Source organism: Electrophorus electricus, chromosome 4 (assembly GCF_041902795.1).
Source record: "Electrophorus electricus isolate QZ-2024a chromosome 4, ASM4190279v1, whole genome shotgun sequence".
Classification (NCBI taxonomy): domain Eukaryota; kingdom Metazoa; phylum Chordata; class Actinopteri; order Gymnotiformes; family Gymnotidae; genus Electrophorus; species Electrophorus electricus.
Genome location: NC_137500.1, coordinates 28,737,490 through 28,763,160, shown reverse-complemented (window position 1 = coordinate 28,763,160; position 25,671 = coordinate 28,737,490). Strand labels below are relative to the sequence as shown.

Sequence of the window (25,671 nt, the reverse complement as noted above, 5' to 3'; positions counted from 1 at the left end):
GAATATTATACTATGATGTGCTTCTTTAGCCTACATAACTGTTTTAGACAGCTCAAATCAAATCAAATCAAAATGTATTTATATAGCATTTTTACAGATGTTGTCACAAAGCAGCTTTACAAATGTCAAAGTCCAAGCCCCCAGTGAACAAGCCAAGGGCGACAGTGGCAAGGAAAAACTCCTTAGAACATGAGGGAGAAACCTTGAGAGGAACCAAGACTCAAGGGGGGGGCATCCTCCTCTGGCCGAGGAGCTCAAGACATAGTTCAATAATAAAAGAACGTCCTTATAAAAACAAAACCTTTTTTTTCCTGTAGATTCTGTATTATTTTTAAAATTGTAATTTTTTGTTTGTTTGTATGTTTGTTGTTGTAGTTGTTTGAGGGGGATGCTTGGGGGTGCTTATAATATAATATGTCATGTAAAATATATATGTCATGTAAAAATTATGCATTCCACGAGGCACAAACCTTGCTTTCAGAAACTCTTATATGTCACTAATGCAGTACTGTTAGTCTCTTGGCACAACCTCATAAGGAACAGAATGCATGTAACCTTAGAACTCGCCAGACACTACTTTACTACTGTGAGCTCTGTGTAGTGATGTGTTGCTGACAATGAATAGCCCAGAAGGGGATGAGATTTGCTGAACACCGAATAGGCACAATGTGTCTATAAGGACCAGTCCTCCTGAATGATGTCATGCCTAAATCATGCCTCAATGTGGAAGGAGCCCAGGTAGTTGGACAGCCAGAAGACACAACAAAAAAGGACCAGACCAAAGATAGGTTAAGGTAGATCAAGATAGGATAAGCCACCATTTTACAATACAGGGGTTTCTCCCTTGGCAGCGTGGTATGGCATGATGAATGTAGGTGGGGCTTTTCACATGATGCTAAAGTAAACAGTTAAACACAAAAAATAGCAGTAAGAGTGGAGTTCTGAAAACCTGTCACTCAATATTTGGTTTAATAGTCAGAGACCAGAAGAACTATTTTTCCATTATACTTATATTCAAGCATTTGCCATAAAACATGTAGAAAAAGTTAACTTTTAGTGTATGGGGGTTTTTTTGTTTGTTTTTTCTTTTGTTTTGTATTTTTTAATCGCAATTGTGTTTGTGATTCAAATGATGATTCTGTGATGACTGTCTTTAACCTGTGATGTGTGTTTAATGTATGCATTTAAACATTCTGGACTGGAAATGTAAATGTATCCATTGCACTTCAGTCCAGGAGACTTGGTACTCCAGCACTAAAGGTAAACTTATTTTAGTTTGAGTATGGTACAGTTCACCTGGAGTGTGGAAAACGCATCAAAACACACAATCATGGATTTGAAACTGTACCTAACTGTACTGTATTAACTAATGGAAAACACCCCAGGACTATACTTATAAAAGGTTTTTCATTCATTTAAACTAGTTTATTAATAATAAATATGGCAAGTATCAAATCAAATATCAATATGATATTTTTTGCTTTTTGAAATCCAAACTTTTTCAAATTTATCAGCAAATGTTTTAAACTGATTCACTGCCAGGGCCTATAGGATGATGATCCAGTTCTGGTTCTGAGACTCTGATTTCCTCCCTGCCTTCCACTACCCTCCCGGCCTCAAGCCTCTTCTTACACAGCACCATCACTCCAGATTTGTTTGGGTCACCCGGCCTGTGCACCCTGCTAAGGTTTACTGCGTCTCGGTGGCTACTTGACCCACTTTTGGTTCTTCTCCTATGTCATATTACCTTGGACTATATCTGAATATGCCATCAGCGGGTGTTCATCTTAGAGCACCCCCTGAGGCCCGTGTGGAGTGTATGAAACAGGTAGCTGGATATTTTAAAGGCCTTCCTCTGCATAGCACAGAAGAGTGCAGCACAGATTTATGGTGCAATGAAAATGCCTCAGACCGCAGCATTCCGTTAATATGCCCATGTGCTTTGCAGTACATGTCTGACACATAACTGGAAAAATTGCCTGTTCCCTTCCCAGAGCGAGCAGACGCTTACTCACCCAGGCCCTGGACTGGAACCTTTTTGCAGAGCAGATCAGATGTGTTGCAGAGTAAAGTATAGGACTTCAGAGACACAGAAAGTTAAAAGAAAGAGGAGATGACTGAAGGTAGATGTCAATGAACATACATTGCATGGTCTGGCGCCTCCTACTGGTGAAACGTCACATTGTTTGTCCCTTTGTGCAAGCCAGAACATAAGAGCGTGGGGATGGAATGGGGTGTCACCTCAACCCAAAACAGATCTGTAATAATTCTGAACTTGGAATTACCTGACAATAATTAGCTACGTACATGAACTATATGGGAAGGCACTTGGCTTATAGAGGGCGACTTTCCCGAGAGTCTCCACAATGAACAACAAAAAAGGAAACATGAACATTTAGTAAACTGTCACATTTAGAATTGCTCCAGATATCCGACAACCAAGGGCACAATTTAGCATTATAGATTTGGAAGTTAATGTAGCATTATATACGCAGACAAAGACACATATACACACACACTCTCTTACACACACATGCACACAAAGCTTGTGTCAGCAACAAGCTCTTCTGTTTTAACAGCCATCTTTGCCGTTAGACACAGCAGGGCCAGAAATGTATAAACAGGCAAGCTGCTAAATACTTGGGTGGTGGTCTGTGTTTATAACGAGTGAACTGGAGGAGAGGCATCTTCTGTGGAAAGAATCCTGCCATCCAGAGCATACTGCTGGGAGAACCAGCATGCTGTATATCCCAGCAGAGGCTGGATGTCACAGCAAAATCTATGATGTGGACCCCTGTGCTCTGTGTATTACATAGAGCCATGCAGTGTGTGAGTAAGAGGATCTCGGAGCCCTAAGTATAAATACAAGCTTGGGTGGACAGCCGCAATGGCCTGCTTACTGTCAGATAGCTAGCTGAATGCCTCTTGCTCCATTCTGGCCTATTATGGCCAACTTCACAATCGGAAGAGTCAGTAATAAAGCATGGTTTGAATGCGCACCTGCATGGTACTGTGGCTGTGTGTGTGTGTGTGTGTGTGTGTGTGTGTGTGTGTGTGTGTGTGTGTGTGTGTGTGTGTGTGTGTGCGTGTGTGTGTGCGTGTGTGTGTGTGTGTGTGTGTGTGTGTGTGATCGCATGTGGGTGAGACCATTCAAATCCTGTCCCATACTGCATCTGCAGTAAACGTAGTGAGGAGCAGAAGAGTGAACTTGCTTGTGTTATGTGGAAGACACCCAGAGGAGTGTCACCCAGAGGAGAGAGGAGTCAAACACACATGTCTCCCTGAGTAACTCGCTGGCAAGGACACTGTAAAGAGACACAGTGTACACAGATATACACATGCCTTCCAGATAAAAATCACATATCGTTATGGGATACTTGGCTTGGTCTCGTACACAGAATGTAACAAGGCAAATCCCATAAGTATGCACAGCTCGAAACATTTTCCTAATTGCCCATCTTTGCCCTGCAGTTACAGTCATTAGGAAGCAATGCTCTGGCTCTCTTCACTAATAAGATTTTATGTGCTCTGACGTAGCACCTATAGCCCATAAACATGCATGTTTGCATAAAGAGTACTTTCACAGAGTTCTCTCTTTCTCTCTGTCTTTTTATCTCTCCCTCTCTGGCTCCCTCCCTCTCTTGTAACTCTCTCTCTCTCCTTGTGTTTCTGGGGACTGTCACTGTGTCTTTCTCTCTCTTCCTTTCTACCTCTCTTCCCCTCCCTCTCTCCATCAGTGTCCTTCTGTCTCTCTGACAGTAGTGTCTGGGTAAGCTGGCAGGAATAGGGGCTGGCAAGCATGAGGGCACCTCTGTGGAATGCGCAGGACATGAGCTCGGCAGCGGGCACTGCAGCACACTCTTCTCACTCTGCTGGAGAGGCGCTGATCAGACAACCCCAGAGATAGCAATGCACAGAACGATAGCTGTATTCACCATGGCTCTCTGCCAAAGATACATTTCGTAAACAAACAGAATGCTCAGTTCTGAGCATTCTCACTGAATCCTACTTGAGAAGAACAGTAAAATGTGGGAGAAATTTTCACTTGAAAATCCAAGCTCAACTGATTGATCTGTTAACTAGGGAGCTTGGGATTCCTTGAGTGAATCAAGTTCACATTGTGGAGCCACTTGAGACAAAACATTTTTAAATAAAGTTAACTCATTTTATAAGGCATTTTTCCACTGACCAAGTCCACAACTCAGAAAGTGAAGGTACCCATTGCATGCCTCAGTGTGTGCAAACCACACAGCTCCACACAGCCTCCAACACAGTCCCCTCAGCTCTCAGGAATTCACCAAAAAAGGAGCAGGGAGAATCCAGAGCAAGGCTGCCCTCACTTCGGCTAATCTCACAGCATCATGCTACAGGAACCTTCTCGTTCTCAGTGACAGAGAATTACACTCACGCATAAGCCCTGTTACTTTAGGAAAACAGCACAATTGCCCAAACACATGATACAGGGTCACCAGACATAACTCTCCTAGCTTGGAAATTTATAATATCCACATCAGTGTGTAATACTGATAACTGTTGAGCTCTTATACTCTGAGAGCTAACCAACTGACCTGCAGTTTGTGTCAGTTTCTAATTGCACTACTTAAAACTGCTCCAGTCTGAAGTGGCTTGCAAAGCTAAAGAAAGGCCTTCTAATTCATGTTGATATAGCACTGTCACCACTTTATTATGTGAGGAGATATCCAGAGATCAAAGAACGCAGAGAAAGTCCAGCCAAGCCAGCTGTGCCAGTGGGAGAAGGTGGGAGTGGAGCAGCACCATCAGGAAGATGTCAGAGCACATAACTGCTACCTTTGCTTGCATCTGTTCCTTGAGTCTTAGATCCTCCTCCTTGCACTTTAGAACATGCAAGGATGAGAGAATTTATGATTCAACACCAAACAGACCTGCCAAATGAGATGTCCTTGCTTACTGAAGCATCATTCCAAAGTGGTCAATAAGACTTCATTTACAGTAGGTTTATATCACACACTACAATAAAAAAAGAGGGTATCCTCACTGTAGAAGCCTCCATTCCCCTCCCTGAGCACATATGTAGAATTAAGAATAACTGATCTCCAGGTCAATGACTGGAGCTGAAAGGACCAAAGTAGAGAAGGCATCAAATGAGGAGTATTGAGAAGAATCCAGGAAGAAAATTGGCTAGGGGTATGGCTGTGGGAGGGGCTTGGGGTGGGACTGTGGGTGGAGTTTGGCATGGGACTGTGGGTGGGACAGGCTGGAAGTGAAGCTGTTTTTCTAAGGCGATAATACATCACGGAACTATCATGAACTGGGAAGAAGGGATGAAACACACACACACACACACACCGTGAAAAAAATCTTCAGGCTATCCTCGCCAGGTAAAGAGTAGAAGAAAACTTATAAGAGGTGCCAAACCTTACAACAACAAGCTACAGAATGTACATAATGTACATTAATGTTCATAAAAAGCCCCACAGTCTGAAAGGCCTGTTACAAGCATTTATGTAGAGGCATGCCTTGACTGAATCCACAATGCAGTTTCCACCCTTGCACAGCTGGCCCAAGCTTGGCCACTGATGTTTTTGAGGGCTGTGTTTATTTACTAAGCTCAGTAGAGTCCAGTTGTCAAGGCATCCACAGTAGCATTTTTTTTTTTTTAAGATGCTCTTCTTTGTGTGATACCCATGACTATTAAAACTGCTGCATACTTGTGATCTGATAGGTTCAAAACGCTTTCTACAAACTCTAGCTAGAACTGGCAAAAATTGTTGGCTGTGGTAACTCTGATTTGTGTTAAAGTTTACAGTCTTCCTGAGTATGTAGAGAACGGCAGGAGAGTTATTAAAGTGCAGAAAAGGTAATGTTCTGGGAGGACACACTGCAGTGCCAGGGGTAAAAATAAATGTCCAAAGAGTATGCAGGGAGAACAATCCTTCTGAGAATAAAAACACTCTTCACACCAAAAAAGGGAAAGATCTGTATGGCATCATTTCTTTGCTATTCCCACAGGCTTCTCTAGCCTTGCTTGGACCTGTATCTTTGAAATTTCACTCTTCAACTCCTATGTATAGGAGTGATTCTTGTTAATGTCAAAACAGGTAATCCCCTTTATCTAACTGATTTACAGAAAATAACCAAAACAGAAGCATAAATTTGACAGCTAGACTTACCAGTTCATAGTTAGCAGCCGGGACACAGGATGTAGAAACCTAGAACACAAAGAAAAATGTGTTAAGGTACCAGTATCTTCAGTCTCCTAGAATCTTCAGAAACTGAGCCATAAATGAGATATGATGACCTTATAACTCCCATATCAATGCAGGATATGTTACACAACAGGACAGAAACCGAGCTCTTCTTTGTAAGTCATGCGACATATTAATACTTTGGCAAATCCAACTGTTTACAGTAATTCTCATATAATATAAATTGCTAGTTTTAACCACACTGGACAGAAGCTATAATTACCTTCAATAACCCTTAAGTAGAATAAAGCTTACTGAATCATCATAGACTCAAGCTGTGTATGGTTTTCGTTTGCCGCTTTATAAATGAGATCAGGAAGTTGGTCATGTTTAAAGAGGACTCACTGTGCAGATATACATGATTTGTTGATGACCAGAGTAATGGGATTAGAGCCCAGCCACTGTGGTGACCAGTATGACCAGTGGCTGCAACAAGCAAACAGCCACTGTGCTCCACCAACAGGATGTAGGAGGACAACCCTCGCCATAATTAGAACATTAAGATGAATTGCTTTACAGCAGATCTGGATAGGAAAATGAACTCTCTGCAAACGGAGCAGCCGGTTAACAGCTTTCTGCTGGCTTGGAACAACCTGTGAAAAAGGAGCAATCACTCCTGTTCACCTCATTTGCATCACCCCTGATGCTCGGGTCATGGCATCACATGGAGAGCATGAATAAATGCAGCTTTAGTGCTGAATTTCACTAATGTTATTGTACATGGAAAAAAATCTTCCCAGTTTAGCATCAAAATAACATTCAGATAAAATCAGATGTCAATAAGGATCTCCCATAGTCTGGATTAAATCAGATCCCTGCCTTTGCTTTGACACAATAATATATAAACTACAGGAATGCCTTTCTACATGTAATTTGTGGAGAATTTGCCTTTTGGGTGCTCAATAAATCAGTCTCTGTAAGGACTTCAGAGGCGCCGAGGCCTGATTTTGGGATGAGCCGATTTCTCATGACTGAGTACCTTTCTGTTAAAGTCTCGACTGTATGGATCAACTATTTGGCCCCCAATAAACAGCTCTTCTATGTGGATGAATATATTCTATATACCTTCTTTATGGGCTACAATACTCTATTTTTTGGTAGAGGGAGAGGTAGTATATAGAAATACATAAAGAAGGGATGTGATGGGATTATTCTGCCATTTTCTAAATGGTCCTTTTTTTAATTTGATGGCTGCATTCTCTGAATCATGATTAATGTGCTTTATGGTCCCTGTTCATTTTAGAACATCAACAGGATGTTTTGAACTTAACCAGAGCCACAAGAAATATTCTGAGAATGATTTGTTTTTGGCTTGATTGAAAGTACTTCCTACTAAAAGTTGTTTTTTCAGCTGAGGATGTGGGTGTGTGAAACACATAAATACTTCAAATCTCCAGCTCGATTTCAGAACAAGGAGCAGCATGTCTAAATGAACCATAAATATAATGACTGAACCAATCTTATCAACAAGAAAAACTGGTGTGGGTGAAGCATTGGTATTTGACAGGTTCCTGTGGAGGGAAATGTTAACTTTTACATGGGAATTATGAAATGCTGATTTAAATGCTAAGCTTTGCCTCTGGTTAAAATATATTCCATACATCTGATCCTGATCAATCCGGCCCACTCACTCCTCCTTATCTCTCACCAGTCTGTCACTGCACTGATTTCGTCTTACTTTATACTTTCATGTCATAAATCCTGCTTTGATTGCCCTCCTCAGTATGCTATGAACCCTTATGGAACGCATGCGCTACTATGTTATTAGATATCCTTAACTCTTGCCTCCAGCCAGGAATCTTTGCCATTCATTTATCTAGGTCCACCCAACTTACTCTGTGAGTACATTGTGAGTACAACCAAACATTGATCTGGGATCAGCTCTTCTCAGTCAGGAGTACTTTATTCTTCACCATGGAGAAGGCAAAAAAAATTATCCCAAACCAGTACTCATACTATGCAGAGACTTTAACTGACGACCTGGAGCCTATCTGGCCTGAAATTCCATCACCTGGCCCGGATCTGGCCTCAGGATCAGCTCGATGACAGCTCCTCCACCTTTAGCCCATAACCAACACCTTGTTGTGGCCCTGGGATCTGGACCTATTAAGGCATTCTGAAGACGCTGGGAATGTCTCAGCCTGAGACCAAGTTTTTTTTTCCTTTTTTTTTTTTACCTCTGAAAGATTATTTTGAAGGGTAGCTGTCACGTAATCACGACTGTGCTGACATTTTCCAGACTCTAATCAAAGAGATCAGATACTGGTGCTGCACTATGATGGATGGCAGTCCGTTTTAGGACATAATGTGATAAACTCTCTGTTGTCTGTTTTTTCTTTCACACAAATGAGGTGAATGTATGCTCCTTTTTGTAAAGTAAAAATCAACAGTTCACCAGGAGTCCAGATATCTACTGAGCTGAAAACCATTCGAACATACACGGGGGCAAAAGAATGAGATTGAGAATGAGTGCATCATCATACTTTATATTACAAGCCATCAGCATGCAACCTTTAACCCTGTCTGACCCTCATGCGTCAAAACAACAAGGGCGCTGACAGACTGAGCTGGAGGAATTGTGCAGGGAGTGGCAACAGTTGCACCCACACACATTGCTAAGATTCTGGGCCATGGTAATTGGTTTTTCCCATGGAGCTCCTTTGCTGAGAGCCAGCAGCTGACCTTCTCTGCCTCAGCATCCGTTCAGGGCCCAGAGGAATTCTCAGTGAGGGTCACTGCAGTTGTGCAGCCACGAACTATTCTGTGGCAGTATGAAAAAGAGGGTTGGCTATTTCTTACAAGAGGACAAAGATGGTTAGCACGGTGAAAGAGAATCAGCGAACACGCAGCTGCAAGGATGGTAGCACTCGGAAGACTCACTACTGTGAAAATCTGATGCTGTCATTTTTTTCTCACCAAAAGGCATAACTGTACTATGAGGCCTAGCAGGCTGCTTCATGTGCCTCTCAGTCCTGAACACCACAGAGGCTTCTGAATCCAAATTATCTCAATTATGCTTCTGTGGCCTAAGGGCTAATCAGACTCTTCTGATCTGAGATCACCATGAAAGTGCCGACATGTTTCCACTAGTCTGCTCCCAGTTCTGATTCCTTATTGAGTTACATATGTATGTACAGTATTTTAGGAGCTCACAACAGACAGATTTTCCAGTCCACATGAACTACTAAAAGGTATGCCTTAATCTGTCATATATTGCCTTCACACCTACAACAATGTTAAATAACTTTGGAATGCATACCTTGAAACCACAAGGCACATAAATTCAGACCTCTGTGTTAAGTTGACCTTTGTAGTCATTAAGATGCCCAAATTGCTCACCAGTCTACAATAAACAAAGAAAGAAAAAATAAATAACTCATTGTTGAAATAAAATGTTCAACATGAAATGTAATTAGACGACTGGTATGGCACGAACACCCACTAAAGTCCTTTGATAAAAGGGGCTACTTTGGTCTGCACTTGGACCTTTTCCTTCCATGTCTGTGAGTTAACTAATCAGCTGGGTGGGGGTTTTTTTTTGGGGGGGGGGGGTGGCAGAGAAGGAAAAACTGTGAAAAAAAATCACGTTCCAGCCTCCTGGCTGGCATGTGGTGCAACACAAAACTTCTGCATTCTCTTTGCAGGAGAGAGAGAGAGAGAGAGAGAGTGAGAGAGAGAGTGAGAGAGAGAGAGAGAGAGAGAGAGAGAGAGAGAGAGGGCTGCATGCATGTCTTGATACTATCAAAGTATACAAATGAGTAGAGCATAATAAGCGGTAATTATGTTTTTGCATTCCTAGCATGCTTTTGTTAACTTAATTAAACTGAGATCCAGTGCACTGAGAGAACAGTGCGGGTCATGTGGAGCGCTGCAGCCTCCTCAGGTGCCCTCGGTCTCTGGGGAGCACACTCTCCTATCTCCCAGGGTTCTCCACTTCAGCCTCAGCCATCTCAGACAGTTCCGACCTGACTGCATCCCCCCACCACCACCACCACCACCCCACCCCACCCCAGATTAATCAAATGGATCTGAGACCTTTGGCCACTCCAATCTCAGGCCTGCTCACTTGCACAAACACACAGGGATTTTGTTTGGTTTTCTTCCTGTAAGCACTTGTTTGTCCAGAGTGAATTAATCCATGAGTCTGTCACACAGGTGCTAAAACACTGTGCTGACAGCATCCAGCTGTCAAATCACATCTTTTTGCCACAACCCTTAACACAGCACTTGCCCACAACACAGGCAAAGTGGAGCATGCCAGAGGTGACAAACAAATTGGCTTATTGTGTATAAACTGCAGGAAGAAGGTAAGGGAGACAGGATTCATTCAAGTGCGGCCCGTTTTAGTGATTTCTGTTCCCTTCCCTCCCCCCCCCCTCCCTCCCTCGCTCTCTCTCTCTCTCTCTCTCTCTCTCTCTCTCTCTCTTTTTCTATCTCTCTCATTCTTTCTCTTTCTCTCTCTTTCTCTGTTTATGCTTCTCTGGCAATCACAGTCATGACATCAGAAGTGCCTTCTCCAGATGCTTCTGGCCTGTACAAACCACAGAGGCCTGCTGCTTCTGTAATGGAGAGAATTATGGACAGCCATTTTATTTACATAACATAGCATGTCTGTTTATGATGGCAATGACCCTGACATATCACCCTGGCCATTTGAATTGTTAACGCTGATGAAAACTGAAGCACTGGAAGAATAACACAAAAAGCAAATGCTATTTCTGACCTCCATTTTAGGGGTCACCTCAATTCTCCGCATAGAAAAAAAATGCTTTTTTTCTTCTAAAAGCAGACCTTGAGGTAAAATTCCTCTGGTGCCAAATGAATATATTCAACATTGCTGTTATTTACACATGTACACTTTTTTATGGTAATGACAACTGGTCTCGATCAGTTGAAAACCAACCAAAAAAGGCAGAGGATATGACTCTCAGCAGGGGAAAGGCCACATTTCCCAGACATTTCTACACAAAGAATGCAGGGACATGTGGGCCAAGGCAAAGGTTAATCTGCAATCATGAGGGGGAACTTAAGAGCAACAGAGGGCAATTACTGAAACCCAATCCCTTTCTGAAACAGTGCAAGTGAATATAAGAAGGGGACCTAATCTGAGGGATTGCTTCATATACAAGTCAAACACCCTGTTCACCGCTTGGCTTCTTTACATAGAACGCCACATTCTCACACTCTAACCAAGTAAGCTCATCTAAGTCACACAGAAGTCTACCCTGATGACCATTCTACCATTATAGGTATGCTACCTTTGGACATGTGCTTACTGGGAACTGTGACAGGTTGAGGCAGGCCAGTACTGTCAGGTAGTGGCATTTAGCCTGCTGAACTGGACGAGTTATGAGCTGCAGGAGGAAAACAACTCTCCCAGGCTGGTGGGGGCTTGCACTCTGCTACCATCCACAAGAGCTATCTGCATTATCTCTGCTTCAGTAGGGTCATCATGGTGGATGTGTTCCTTTCTCTGTATCATGTGTTTTTACTCACTGAATAACAGACACACACGCAAATCATATACTATTGCAAAGTTTCCACTGAAGATAACCAGCACAGAGTGTGGATAAAAATGGATATGTGAAAAACAGAAATGTACTTATTTATATATCTAATCTGCCATATCAAGTACACAGCATGCAAAACAAAGTTTACTGAGAGAGTAAAGATCCTTATAGCTCTGGCTAGAACAACAGCTTGCTTAGTTTAGAGTTTGGTGCTTCTGTATATCAGTGCACTCTGGCCTTCCTGGCTTTATTTCACTGCCCAGCCCATAAATCAAATGCAAAGGCAAACAAGTGAACAACAGCTCTGTGTTGAAAACTCAGAAATGGGCCTGCTTTCTATAAACATTCCATGGGGAGACAGGACCTGATAAGGGCTCCAACTGATGGAGTTTAAGACCGTGTGGGTCAGGGGCAGTGGCTTGTTGGGGGTGGTGGTTGAGCAGAACTCTTCCCATAACCCCCAAGATTGCCAGAGCACAACTCCTGTACCCAGGGAAATATTTCTCTTTGCATTCAGCAGTGATGGGATCGGGCTGTGCACTGCACATGCCACCAGTCCTAAAACATCCTGAAGAACCCATGTCCTACAGCTGAAGGGAGCCACAGGAGCCTGAGCCTACAGACTGAGCTGCTGTTCAGAAGGAATCTCCATAGGAGTGCTGATCTATGACCTGTTTGTGGGAAGTGAGAGCTAACATGCATAGAATCTGCTCTTAAATCAGCAGGCCTGCTCTGAGATCATATGTAAATACAGACCCACACTGCATGTTGTTGATCAGTCCCATACATCATAAGCCTCCTGAGACATTGTTAGACAAGAGCTTTAACCTCCCCCAATCCCCCAGTCTGGCTCTCATGCTCATGGAAGGAAATGTATAGCAGATACCATACAAAGGGAGAACTCGTCTCTATCAAGAATAGACACAGGCAGTGAACACACAGACAACAGAATGTTGTTGTCATGCTTTTCAAAACTATTGTAAAATACACAAAATTAGCCACTTAAAAAACAGAAAGTTAAAACAGTACATAGATGGTATATAGGTTTACAGTATATAGAAGGTGGCAGAAGACTTGCTTTTTCTATTATGCTGAACAATCTGATCTCACACCCAGCTATGGTAACTGTACTTGCATCAGTGACACACTGGACTGAGGATGAGTGGTGATGAGTTCTACCACAGATATCTGACAGCAGGCGAGGGAAAACCCTGTGTGAAACACGGCTGCAAATCGCCTACATGAGAAGGAAAACAACACAGAGTGCAGCCTATTTAGTAGTCACAAACGAAACCAGGGTGACGTCCAGTGAGCTGGGAGCGAGACAGCAACAAGAATCCATGTGGTGAGCCATCAAGAGCCAAGCTGCCTTGCTGCTCGCATCCTAATCGCCTCTGAATGACTGGCTCTGATTGGAGGTGCCCACAAACCATGTGGAAGCCATTTAGAAATGTGCTCACCACTCTGAGATGACAGGTTGAGCTGGGTGGATAAACAACAGCAAATCTGCCCAGCTATACAACACTCTGCGGCTGACATTCAAGAACCTATGGAAGGTCTAATTGCCTGAATCAAACAGATTGACTGCCTCGAGCTGTTTACGGGACGTGAACAAAGCTTAACTTTAACTATGTAAGAGTTCCAAATTCCATCATCAAAGTGCAACACAATTTCACCATGCCTGCCAGAATCGATGTAACAAGATACAGATTCTCACAATCTGTTTAACCTCTCTCAGAGTTTGTGGCCAGGAGACCGCATGTTAAGGCCCTGGTTGCTGGAGGAGGTCATTTAAGGCCACGGTGACATCACTTCACCATGGTGGGAGGATGGTGAACAGTGCCTGATTAGACATGACAGCACAGGCAGAGTGGCTGGACTGGCACTGCTGGGTAATTATTGGGAACAATTCTTGACTCATCACCAAGCCGAAACACCAAAGGCAGGAAAATGGGAGACCAGAAAAGGGCATTTTTCTCCATGCCTTGTGTATCTAGCTCCAACCACTGCTCTGTTAGGCCTGTTCAGTGATGCATTCTTCAGGCATGCCTGAAGAATGAAATTTGGCCATTGTTAAAAAGCACAGCCTAATGTTCCCATTAGGACATGCTACTGCTTTGTCTCTATTGCCGGGATCAATACCAGATCAATAGTAGAGGACTGGTGCCCAACCCAGTAACCCTCCAATGTAGATTTAAGTTTAAATCACTGCTGAATAAAAAAGCACGCATTCTGAGAATAGATTTTTATAACAAGCACCTGTTGCATGCTTCTGATTTGCATTATTAATGCTCCAGAGAAAAACATGATAACATTATCAGTCTTAATTTGCATGACACTGGCATGGTCTGATCTTGGCCCTAATATGGAACCACAGAAAGTTTGCTGTAACCACAAGACAATTCAGTTTCTTATGACTGATGGGCTCCTTTTTTCTTATCAGCGCAGGCTTTTAAAGATCAAGAATGCTCTTGTGGCTGCCATACCTTTCCAGACGGACTGGCTGCCTGATTGTGACATTGGCCAATATATAATTCAGGATGTTTTCTTTTCACTAATTTTTTCCTAAATGACTTCCTCTCACACCCCTCCCCCCACCCCAAAATCCAGGAAGCTACAAGGTGCCAAGCCTGTCCAGCTGTTCTCATGTCATATTTCTGAAGCTCAAAAGTGTTGATCTGGATCCATTTGCCCTAAAAAATGTAATATGTATACTATATATATATATGTAATATATTTATGTAATATATATGTAATATATTTGCACCCTCTCTGGGACCAAATTACACTGCAATCCTGTATGAAAAGCATTATACAACTCAATAGATGACAAGACTACCAAGGCTATACATTACAGCCCTAATTCACCAGATGTCTTATTCGCATTTGGAGCAGGGCGAAATGTCAAATAGGATGTAATTCCTCTACAGAGCAACCTTCTTATCCAATCATGTCAAAAGCAGAGCTCCCTATTCATGAATATCTAGTTCATGCAAATCGTAAGCTCCACTACGTTGCATTTTGTCATGGCATTAAGCTGTATCTCTACTGGATCTGTCCGGTAATCTCTGGTATGGAAGTTAATGAAGTGCTGAAGTACTGTCTGCACCCTTGTTTATTCAGCCATGGGTATGAAACCTTCATTTCTATTCCAAGAGCTGTTTCCACTTTACCACTGCTCATGTTTGCCATTTGGATTTCTCCACTTTATTTCATAATGTTAATCAATTTGCATCAATGACGAGTTTTGCACAGTGCCATCAGCCCGACTGTACCCATAAACAGTCAGTCCGAACAGTGGCTGGGCAGATCAAACCCTAACTCCTACATGTTCATGAGGAAAGTTTCCATTCTTCCCTGCTCAGGAGACATAAACAACCAGCATTTGACAATCCTGGCATTTGACCCTTGGACCTACAGTGGCCCACACTCTGTGATGTGACCTGTAGGTCACAAGGTGAGCACTGGTGTGAGTGGTCAGAGGATCTCATGTGTCTGTGCGTCAAAGTGTGTGAACGAAGCACCGGCAGCATCCCGCCTGAGCCGTCTGTTTCACACACGCATATGCACACACTTTTTTTCCCCCTGCTCCCCACTGGGAGAAGGCTGAAACTTCTGTCTACCCTCTCACCTCTCAATATCTCCCGCTAATTCACTGTGACCTTGTGAAAGTGTGGCCTCGCCACGGGAACCACATCTCCACCCACTGGACGTCGAGACACTCCAGCTGTCTCCTCTGGATCGTGTCAGCTGGCACAGACCCTTCTCACTGCACCCCACTTATCGCTGGGGGAATGGGAACATCTCATCTTGAAGCTATTTCCTCAGCATGGCTCAATGAGGACACACAACTCTGCCCCTTTGAACAGTACAGGCAGTAGAGATGTGGAGCAGACATATCTGGAGAAGGATCAGACCAGGTAATAAGGACATAACTGTGCATAAGTGTCAAGAGAAGGTGGTGGGGTAATTTTAAGATTGTCTTTGATCCCCTACAAAATATTGTCAGGAACCAGGATTTCTTCAGCTCGCAGCACTGATGGTAATGCTGAGTAATACTCGAGGTATAAGAATCATCTGCTCTTATCAAAACTACATGTGTGTTAAGGAATGGAATCCACATACAACACTAATCTTTTCCATAAATCATAAAATGGCTCCCGTTCAATCACGATGTACATCTGTAATCAAAAGAGCAAAGATCTCTAGTGGAATGTAGCTAGTGGTTCTAAAAAACATAAACAACGCAGCACATCACATCGACCGATCACATTTACAATAAACCTTGAATGACTTGTGAATGTCCTTTTTTACTAATGCCAGCTGCACTATAAATGTAAGAATTTTTATGTTATCTTTTGAATTTGAACTTTTGCCTTATTTTTGTGTGTGTCAAAAACCTGAAGGAAATAAAGCAGGAGTAAAAATGACTCCACAGATGCCGATTCATCCACCCAGCCCCTTACACAGAACCATCATGCAGCGCCCATGATACAGAACAATCCGTAAGGTTTAAGAACTTTCATTTTTTTTAAGCATACATTCATCATCGGAGTTCCATAAGATCCAGTACAAAGAAATGCACTTCTGGCTTTCTATCTCTTAGGAGGTGTGTGCTCACATTGTTTTCTTTACAGGAAGGTCCAACCCTCCTGAATCACAGTCACAGCCAGAAGGCAATGTGCCACACAACACCACGCTGTTTCTCAGGGATGTGAGCACCTTCTTCATCTCATCTTTGACAGCCTGTAGAGTTAAAGGCAAAAAATGGAAGAAAAAGAAAACATCCGGCTTCTAGACTTTATCTCTGAAAGGGTTTGCCATTTGTTTGATGCTAATGACCAGTGTGGCTCTGAAAGACAGACACTCAAAAAGTCAAGCTCTATAGTCTGTTGTCAAAGACCAGCTACCCATTCATTTGATCAATCCCGATTGATTACATCATCTCAGCAATTTGAAAACAGATTACATAAGAGTTTAAAGACAGTTAGTTGTATCACGCATCACACATTTTTTCAATCTGACCTCCCTTCCAGGCGGCTGTGTGGTGATATCTTCTGTTTCACCTAGGCATGTGCTGGGACATGTTGGGAGGGGCACGAGGCAGGCGCTTAAACACGCTCGCTCACTGCAAACCCCAAATCAGGCTCATCTCTGGCCAGCCGCCCATGGACGCTAGCCATTCCCACACAAACAGAACGTGAGCACTGGGCTGAAGCAGCACATACTCGCTCTCTCACCTCTTCAGAGGCCCTCGAGAAATGGTGTGAGGAATGAAGAAGGATTAACCAGGGACTAAAAATGGAGAAAAATATCTAGTGCAAACAGAAACAGCATGGCTGTCATACATACTGTATACGTAGAGGAGCCAAAGGCCTGTCTGTTCTAAGGGATGTACTCATGAGAAAATGACGTTTCCCCCTGCTCTGGCTTAAGATTCTTGATAAATGTGGTTGCCGAGTTCAGCCTAGCATTAACCCTCTTTCCCCTCAATTTGAGCCAAATAAGTCAAAATTGCATCTTTGAACGTGCCAGAAATACCAAATATGTGTTTTTTTCCCACGGTTGAGCGCAGAGTATGCAGAAGAAGTGCAAGAGAGGGGCAGGAAGGGGCAGGAGAAGGCCAGGGGAGGGTAGTCTGGTGCCGTGGCTCAGGACACAGGGATGGCTGATAGGGAAGCCGTATCCAGGATCGATGTAGCAGAGCCAGGCAGCAGTGCAGTGTGTCGTGTTGAGACTGTGTGTTGAGGCAGTGTAGAAAAAATTAACTTGGAAGTTCTTTTGATGTTGTTTACATAGATATTTACAGTTACATTCAGTTGCATGAATGTAGCAGTAAATGACATTTACAATTACAATTTATTCAATTTCAGAGATAAAAATAAAGTGTTCCTAAAAAATGAATTCTTCCTAAAAGTTGCTTTTCGTGTTTATCAGATAAAGTCTTGCATGACACACCTATTAATGGTTACATAAAAAAACAATATTGGACAATCCTGGCATTTGACACTTTGACCTACACTGTGATGTAGCCTATAGCACATGAGGTGAGCACTGCTGTGAGCAGCTAGAGGATCTTGTGTGTCTGTGTGTCAAAGAGTGTGAACGACACATGGACAGTACCCTTGCTGAGCCTTCTGTCACTCTCTCTCTCTCTCTCTCTCTCTCTCTCTCTCTCTCTCTCACACACACACACACACACACACACACACACACACACACACACGCACGCACACAGCCAGAATGCCGCAGGGGCAGACCTATTGTTCAGTTTTCCAGAAGCTTTGTCATCCTGTCAGGCAGGGACAGGAAGAGAAGCCTACAAGGCTGCAGTCAGGAGACAAGCCACTCACTGCAGTCACAAATCAGCCCTGAGTGCACTGCCATGCCACTCTCACTTTCACTCTCACAACAACGCTGACACCTACACCTCTCTCAGCATCTCCACCCCACCTCGGGTGGAGTGCCTCGAGGTGCACGCCTCCCCAACACACACGGACACACACCTCCCTCTGACTGACATTTCAATATCTTTGACTAAACTGGCCCAATAATATCTTGCTAAAGTTTGAATAATTTAAAAGTATGTTATCAATGCTAAATGTAAGCAATGTAAGCAAATCGTAAAGTGGGAGAGACATTCATACTATTTCTTATTAACATAACTCACATAAATACAAAGAACTGACATACATATGTAAAGCATTTTCTCCAGGACAGAACACAAGAGAGTTTCCCCAAGGGAGTGTTACCCTTCAGTTCTGCTTACTCATTTGTCTTGTGGCCGGCAGAAGCACTACAGATGTATTCCACAATCCCTAAGCAGTGAATAACCCAATCACTCAAGTGCTCTGTGCCCTTCAGCGTTGCAGCGGTGGTCCACAGCTTTACACTCCACATCAGGACAAGCCCGCCCGTGTACTCTGCAAATCAGCCATCCTGGCCACACACACACACACACGCAGACAAACCCTCACAGCCTGTAATCTCCTTTCCTTTACACACGGCATCTGAGAACACTTCCATGCCGGCTGTGTAGCGCGTTTCCTTAGAAAAAACATCCTGAGCATCCACGGTCTGCCTGGCCAACTCACTGGGCAAGAAGGGTTAGGATTCCATGTGTATCTACGTGGTGTGGGGGGGCAGAGACAACCCCTCTACTTACCTGAAACACAGCGGTTGCCATCCTTAAAGCGGGACCACGTCTCTCTCTCTCTCTCGCCGGGTGTGTGAGTATATGCGTACAAGCAGATCAACTTTACTGCCGCATTCTCCTGACAGCTGCAAGGGCAGCCTTGTCCACTCGTTGTCCCTAGCGTGAGCCACGAACCTCTCCGAAACGCAGGAAGGTAATCCAGCAAGGGAGGGAGGTGTATGTCGCTAAGTTTACCTACGGACTCTCCGGAATAAAAAAAGCCACTGCTGCTCCGTGTTCCCGCCAGAGAAACGATCCTAAGAGATATTCGCACTGATGGACTGAAGAGGGGAGCGCAGCACCCGAGAGCTCAGTGTGCACACTGCACAGAAATGTGGGAAGTCTGGCTGCAGGCTATTGCTATTCCCCCTTTCCTTATTCTTCTGCACCCTCCCTCTCTCACACACGCTTGCTTACGCACTTTCTCCCTCTTGAGCTCTCTAAGCACTCTCTCTGTCTCTGTGATACACACACTCTCTTTTTCTTCTCTCGCTCTCTCTCTCTCTCTCTCTCTCCTCTCTCTCTTTCATGTATGCGAGCAGAGAGGAGTGGAAAACAGGGGCCAGAAGCACACAGCTAAAATTCCTGAGCAGCCACGGGGGCTGGACTTGAGTTTGACAGACGAAAGCCCCCCACCTCTCCTTCCCCTCTCCCTCCCCTCCTCACCCTCCCCTCCTCACCCTCCCCTCGTCTTGTTGTTATCAAGTTCTCAGCTTACAACTCAAACATGAGTTGACAAGCTCCCAGGCAGGCCATGCGGAGAAGCCGCTCAGCCCACATGGCACGGACCTCGGTGGGCTCTCGGTGGGCTCCGGATCGCAGGAGCTCACACACTGTGGAGCTTCTTTACATAACACTAATCGCCCTCTATCAGACAAACCCACCATAATCCCTGTAAACCAGTCTCGGTCATTATCTTAGATTTACAACCAGTGATCACATCTCAGTTTCTGATTCTACTGCAGTGCGACGACACCTTTGAATGGTACTCCAGCAAATACACTGGAGAAACATTAGTGAGGTTATAAATTAAGCTAACAGGTTGTTGAGAGCTGAGGGGAGGAAACACCAGTGCTGGTGATTTGACAAGTACTGCTATCATTAACACTGACAGGTATATGTAAAAGATTTTAATGATGATTATTTTATGGTCAGTCAAGTCATAGAGTTTGAAAACAAATATCAGCGAACTCAAAGCTTTCACTTTTTTATTTTACATGCAGAATGTAAAATAAAAAAAGTCTTCATCTAACATTACTAATAAATAATGAATTATGACAGTAAAACAAAATCAACCTCAACTTTATCTTTACTTACTAAATTATAACACAACCATTTATCATGAAAAGCGAACAGCAGCCTATATAGCCAAAGCATATATTCTTTACATTGCTGGTAACAGAAGGTAACTTTTTTATTGAAAGTTGTAAGCGCTATTAGTACCACCATGGCAGACCCTAGACCACACTATCTGTTCTCCATCAAGGGGAGTTAAGAGTTCTCAGTGAGCTGTGAAGGCTCTTTGAAGAGCCTGGGTCTCCACCTAACACAATGCAATCTGTTGAGTCCTTTCAGAGGGCTCCGTTCAAATTACACTCAAAGCTCCCTCCCATGGAAGAAATCTTCCTCCTGGAACATGCTTCTGTCCCTCCTCTGAAGCAGTGAAGCCAGAAGAGGCTTGTAGAAGAACCAACAACAATTCAGGCAGTCGCATTCCATGACAGGATTTTTAAATACCAATCAGAAGTCACTGAATCTTAGCAAAATCACCCTCTATTTGAGTCTCTATTTCATGCAACAGTAACAATGACTAAGACATACAAAGCCAGTAAACGTTCTGTTGTGCCAATAGTTTGAATATGATCTTGGATAGGAGGCCAATGAAAGAGCTGGATCAGAAATGTGGGTACTAAAGGATATCCCCAATAGAGTGGCAACATGAAAAGAACATTCTGTTCTATCATCCTGGTCTTAAATGCCTTTTCATTTTAACCTTCTATTGCTTTACATGCCCCATTTAGTCATCTATTTTGATGGTAGGCATGTGAAATCACCACCTAAAGGAAAGAACCTCTGTAAATGAAAAAAAAATAAAAAATGCTATATCAAAGTAATTATACACAGGATGTTGACTTCAAAGTGAGATGTCTGCCAAGAGTCTCCCAACAGTTGTGCTTACCAGATGTTTAGATTGTACTACACACTGCATCCAGTATTAATGACAAGTTTTATAAAAGCAGTGCAAAAATAGAGGATGAGACAGAAAAGTAAATGCTACCCATCACCTCGCTCTGGGAATGGAAAATCCAGACCTTAACCAACAGCTCAAAGTGAACGCGATTTTGGACCTTTTGTCCCGCAACCCTGTTTTTAGCCCTATTTGGTAGTGTGTGCCGAGCAGCGCTCCGTGAGGAACTGTTCTGCAGCAAGGTGCCTGCGTATTATGGGTCTGACATAGTTCCTGTGTCCTGGCTTTTATTATGTTTTATGATCCCAGAGGTGCTGCCAGTAATAAGCACTGCTATGGCCATAACGGAGCCTCAGGGTGGTGACTATAGTGTACAGCTATACATGAGGAAAAGTAAACAGCACACTAAGCATGGCACAGGGAAAGGAGAGGCACAGAAAGCCCATCCGCCAGTTCTCTCGCCTGTTCTCCGAGAACCTCGACGGGGAGAGCGCAGAGAAGAGTACCTGTCTCAAAGGGATGTTCACAGGTCAAATAGAATCCCATCGGAGAGGGAACACACCAAAGTTCTGAATCACACAGGCTGCGCAGTCTTGTTGCATATGGAGAACACACACTCTTTCTGTGCAGAAGTCCTACAGAATGTTCCATTCAGTCTACAGAGATGGAGTGTTACAGTAACACCATAATTCCAAACACAGTCATCGCTAGTCAAGCTGTATAGAAGATGTCAGATATGGTTTAAGTGCTCCACACAAGTGGGCTACTGTATACCTGTCTTAAGTAAATGTGCACCTATGGTTCATGGTGAAAGTAGCTGTTCAGTGTTATTCTAAATGTTCCAGAGTCAGAGTCAAGGCTCACCACAGAAACCTCTTGACCACTTGAAGCAACACAGTAACGTGTATGCAATGTGCACACATGCACACATCTTACACAGAGGATCCTAAGTCCACATATCATATTCCTGTAGACACTTGCAGACGTTGTCCGAAATCCAGTAATCAGAAGGATAAATAATTACAGGCAAAGGGAATGTTCTGGATTTACGCAAGAGCGAGCCAATCCAGCCAATCCAGCCCATTTTAGAGATCACAGAATGCAGAAAGGGCTGCTGAGCGCCGGATTAGCCAAACGGCCCAGAGAGTCTGCAGGGATTGTTTTTGATTAGCGGAGCTGCTAATCAAGCAGGTGTGTGGAGCTGGACTGAGACGGGCCGGTCCTCCCTGGGTGGAGGCCTTGCAAATGCTGAGGGAGGAATATTAAAAGGGAGAGAGCTGAGTCGGAGACTCTTCCCCTCTCTCCCCTGACACCAGCCACATGGGAGCACAGCAGGACCGTCCCAGAGATCAAAACGATGACACATGTTGGGAACAGTCGGAGAGACGGGCGGAGGTGGAAGGGGTGACTGATTTCGCCGCTGGTGGACGGATCGGCACAGGACGCAAGAGCACTGCCCTTTCATCCACTTCTGACATCCGAGAACTTTCACTCCATTCTTTTTCTCCTCCCCCTGGACAACAAGGCTCAACTGATAAGGAGCAAAGAACACATACATGAGCAAATATACAGCAGAAAAAGCCAAGCGTGCCATTTTAGGACGACCTGTGCACAAAATCCCCGAAGGAGGCACCCGCATTCAAAAAATTAGATCACACACATTCTCCATTAAATTTAAACTTCTACTTTTCCATTCAAAAACAAGGTTTCAGACAGAGCAGGAAGGACTCCTAAGAAAACATGCATGCTGACCACGTGAAGGGAATCCCCGCCAAAAAGACACCGCCACCTGCCTGGCCATCAGCGGCGCTGTCGAGCAACGCAAGAAAGCGCTCAGACACCCGAGCATCTCCAAACAGCAACACAATCACCTCCACCCAGCACACACGAAACAAGGCCCGTGGTCATTGCTCTACTTTTCCTACACTGTGCTTCCAGTAAGACGCTGTGTCACTGGCGCTGACTGCCTCTGTTCTCTCCCTCACACTTTTCCCCTTTTCTCTTTAAGCCACTGCATCTGTCTCTGTCCATCTCTCCGCTCACTCCTGGGACTGATGGCTCTTGCTCTTACTCACTTGGCCCGCAGCGTGTATTCTTTCCCCCGTGTGCTGATTTCTGCAGTTTGCCAAAGGTCTGGGCGTTTCTATTTGCCGTCTCCACTGTATCTAAGGCTGTGGTGCTTGGATTCAAGAGCGCAAGAAACACGGACCGCAGCGGATCGCGGGCACGCCTCGCGGGCACGCCTCGCGGGCACGCCTCGCGGGCCTGCCTCGGTGCCCTTCGGCGGGGGAGAGCCTGACAAGTCGGCCGCGTGCCCCTCTGCTCCAGAGCTACGGACCCTCTGCTCCCGGCTGAGGACAGATTAAGGCCCTGCAGGCCACCTACAAGCACTTTACATGGACAAATGAGCCGCTGAGCTGCAAGTGTTGTTGATCAGCAAGTATCACCTCTTATCATCAGCACACGTGCTAGGAAGGCCTCCTCCCACAAACTCACTCAAATCTCTGCCTCACCCTCTCTCTCCCTCTCTCTCTCTCTCTCTCTCTCTCTCTCTCTCTCTCTCTCTCTCTCTCTCTCTCTCTCATCTCTTCTTTCTCTTCTTTCCCTATTTATGCTAAGTGACCAAAAATCATTACCAGCCTGGTTTTTCCAAAGGCTACTCTATGTTGCTGTAATAACTAGCATCTAAGTAAATGTTACAGTGTTTGGATTACTGTGACAGGGCCTGGCCCCAGCAAAGCATGACACTGAAGGTGATTCACCATCAGGGGATCCTATGCTTATCATCAGAGATGGACTTCTGTTTTTGTGTGTGAGCATGTGTGTGCATGCAATTACACTCTCTTATTTTTCTATGCTGGCATGTCCCAGTTTAGAAATGGACTCCTGCTTGCTTCCGTTTTGGAATCTAAGGTCTTCCTTTCCCCAGGATGTGGGGAGCGGATCTTGTTTTACTCAAATAACAGCCCCACTGTGACCCGGGCAATCAGGGAAGATTTACTTTCACCCTCCCTACTGTTTCTCCATCCTCCGCTGAGCAGGAGCTCACTGGGCTCGGGGCCTGCATGTTGCCATGCTCACAGCAGGACACGCCCCTCCTGCCCTCCCCTGACCTCCTGTGACCTTCCTACATGCGTTGATGGACTGCGCAGAAGACTGAAACCCACACTGTCACCTCACAGGCATTCAGAGGACCTAAAGTTCACATGGGCCAGGAGGCAAAGCTCAGATATTCGATTCTGCAAAACCAACTCACAAACATTCACATTAAACCACATCAAGTCATTCGTTCTGGGTTGGAGAACATAAGACTACTAGTTTTATTTTTATTAGATTAATTATAGTTTTTAAAGAACAGATGCCAGTTGTAGGGTACAAAAGTTTGGGGTTGTTTTTTTTATTTCTTTAGTTGTTTAGACAAAAAAACCCAATCTAGCCATCTTGTGACATGCCTGTTGTGTTGTTCATTATTATGTGACCAGACAATGTTTAGATGACATAATACATCCTGTGACTTCTAATTCAATAACATAACCGTAACGTTCAAGTGTACTGACACAAGATATTTATGCCCATGTTAGACAGAGCTCAGTGTGTTACATAAGAGCCTCTTCTCCACATCATATCCCTAAAGTTGAGGATGACAATTGGTGGGAAATCTTAACCGCCCTTCCTTGACACACAAGACTGCAGCAGCAGACCCTGGCAGAGGATGTTTACTGAAGTCATTTCAGCAGTTCCTTTACTGCCCAGCAACATTTCTATTCACCAATTTGGTTCTGATAACAAAGGTTCGCAGCTGGAAGCATGAGGCCAATCTCGTTAGCCTCAGATACTGTTTACTTTCTCTAATTGGTCTGTAAGCAGCTCACAAAAGCAGTGTCCTAGTCACAGGATATGGCTGTGAGTGCACTGCACAGCTGTGGGCACGCCCCAAGGGGTGGGAGGCCGTGTGAAGCCATTGTTGGCAGGAAGAGCAAGCTATCTGAGAACACGCAAACCTGAGCAGAACCAAAGAGCAGGGTGGGGGTCCCTCCTAACTCTCAATTCCCTCTCAGGCAGTAAGGCCTCTCTGGCCATCAGCTGTCCCTCACCACCAGCTCCCACAACAGCCGTGCAAACCGCAGGGAAACACAGGCAGAACCGGCCCGTGTACTGGCAAAGTGCCGCTGCACTAAATCATCCCTAATGACAAACCGTATCTGGGGAGGGGCATGGACTCATCCTGCCTCTCCCCAGAAACTTCTCCTGTACTGAGAAGAAGGGCACAACCTGCACACCACTTCTGAAGAGACAATCAGTGAAGAAACGTGTACCCAAACGAGCCAGGACTCACTGCCGTTGCACACGCGCACTCGCAAATGCACACACGCAAGTGCACGTGCGCTCACGCACACCAGTCAACAGGCTCACAGGCAAACCGGATAAAAGTAACTGCTACAAATTGCATATGCATGTGTAAGGAATTTTAAACGAGCTTAGAATGTGAGTCATCAAGAAAGATACAATTAGTGAACACTAAATACATCAAAGGAAATCGCATCGTACAAC

The 25,671-nt window shown here is 44.4% G+C and overlaps 1 protein-coding gene across 29 annotated transcripts in view; it reads right to left on the bottom strand.

Moving 5' to 3' along the window:
* Window positions 1-25,671, bottom strand: part of tns1b (tensin 1b) — a 164,685-nt gene that overhangs the window by 59,746 nt on the left and 79,268 nt on the right. For 24 of the 29 annotated variants that reach the window (XM_081713112.1, XM_081713115.1, XM_081713102.1 and 21 more), the window contains one exon: window positions 6,153-6,191. In XM_081713112.1, the coding sequence (XP_081569238.1) occupies window positions 6,153-6,191 (39 nt within the window). Of the gene's footprint in view, window positions 1-6,152; window positions 6,192-9,486; window positions 9,562-18,902; window positions 19,415-25,671 lie in introns of those variants that run through there. The other 5 variants (XM_027009701.3, XM_081713120.1, XM_081713116.1 and 2 more) reach the window with 4 other exon arrangements.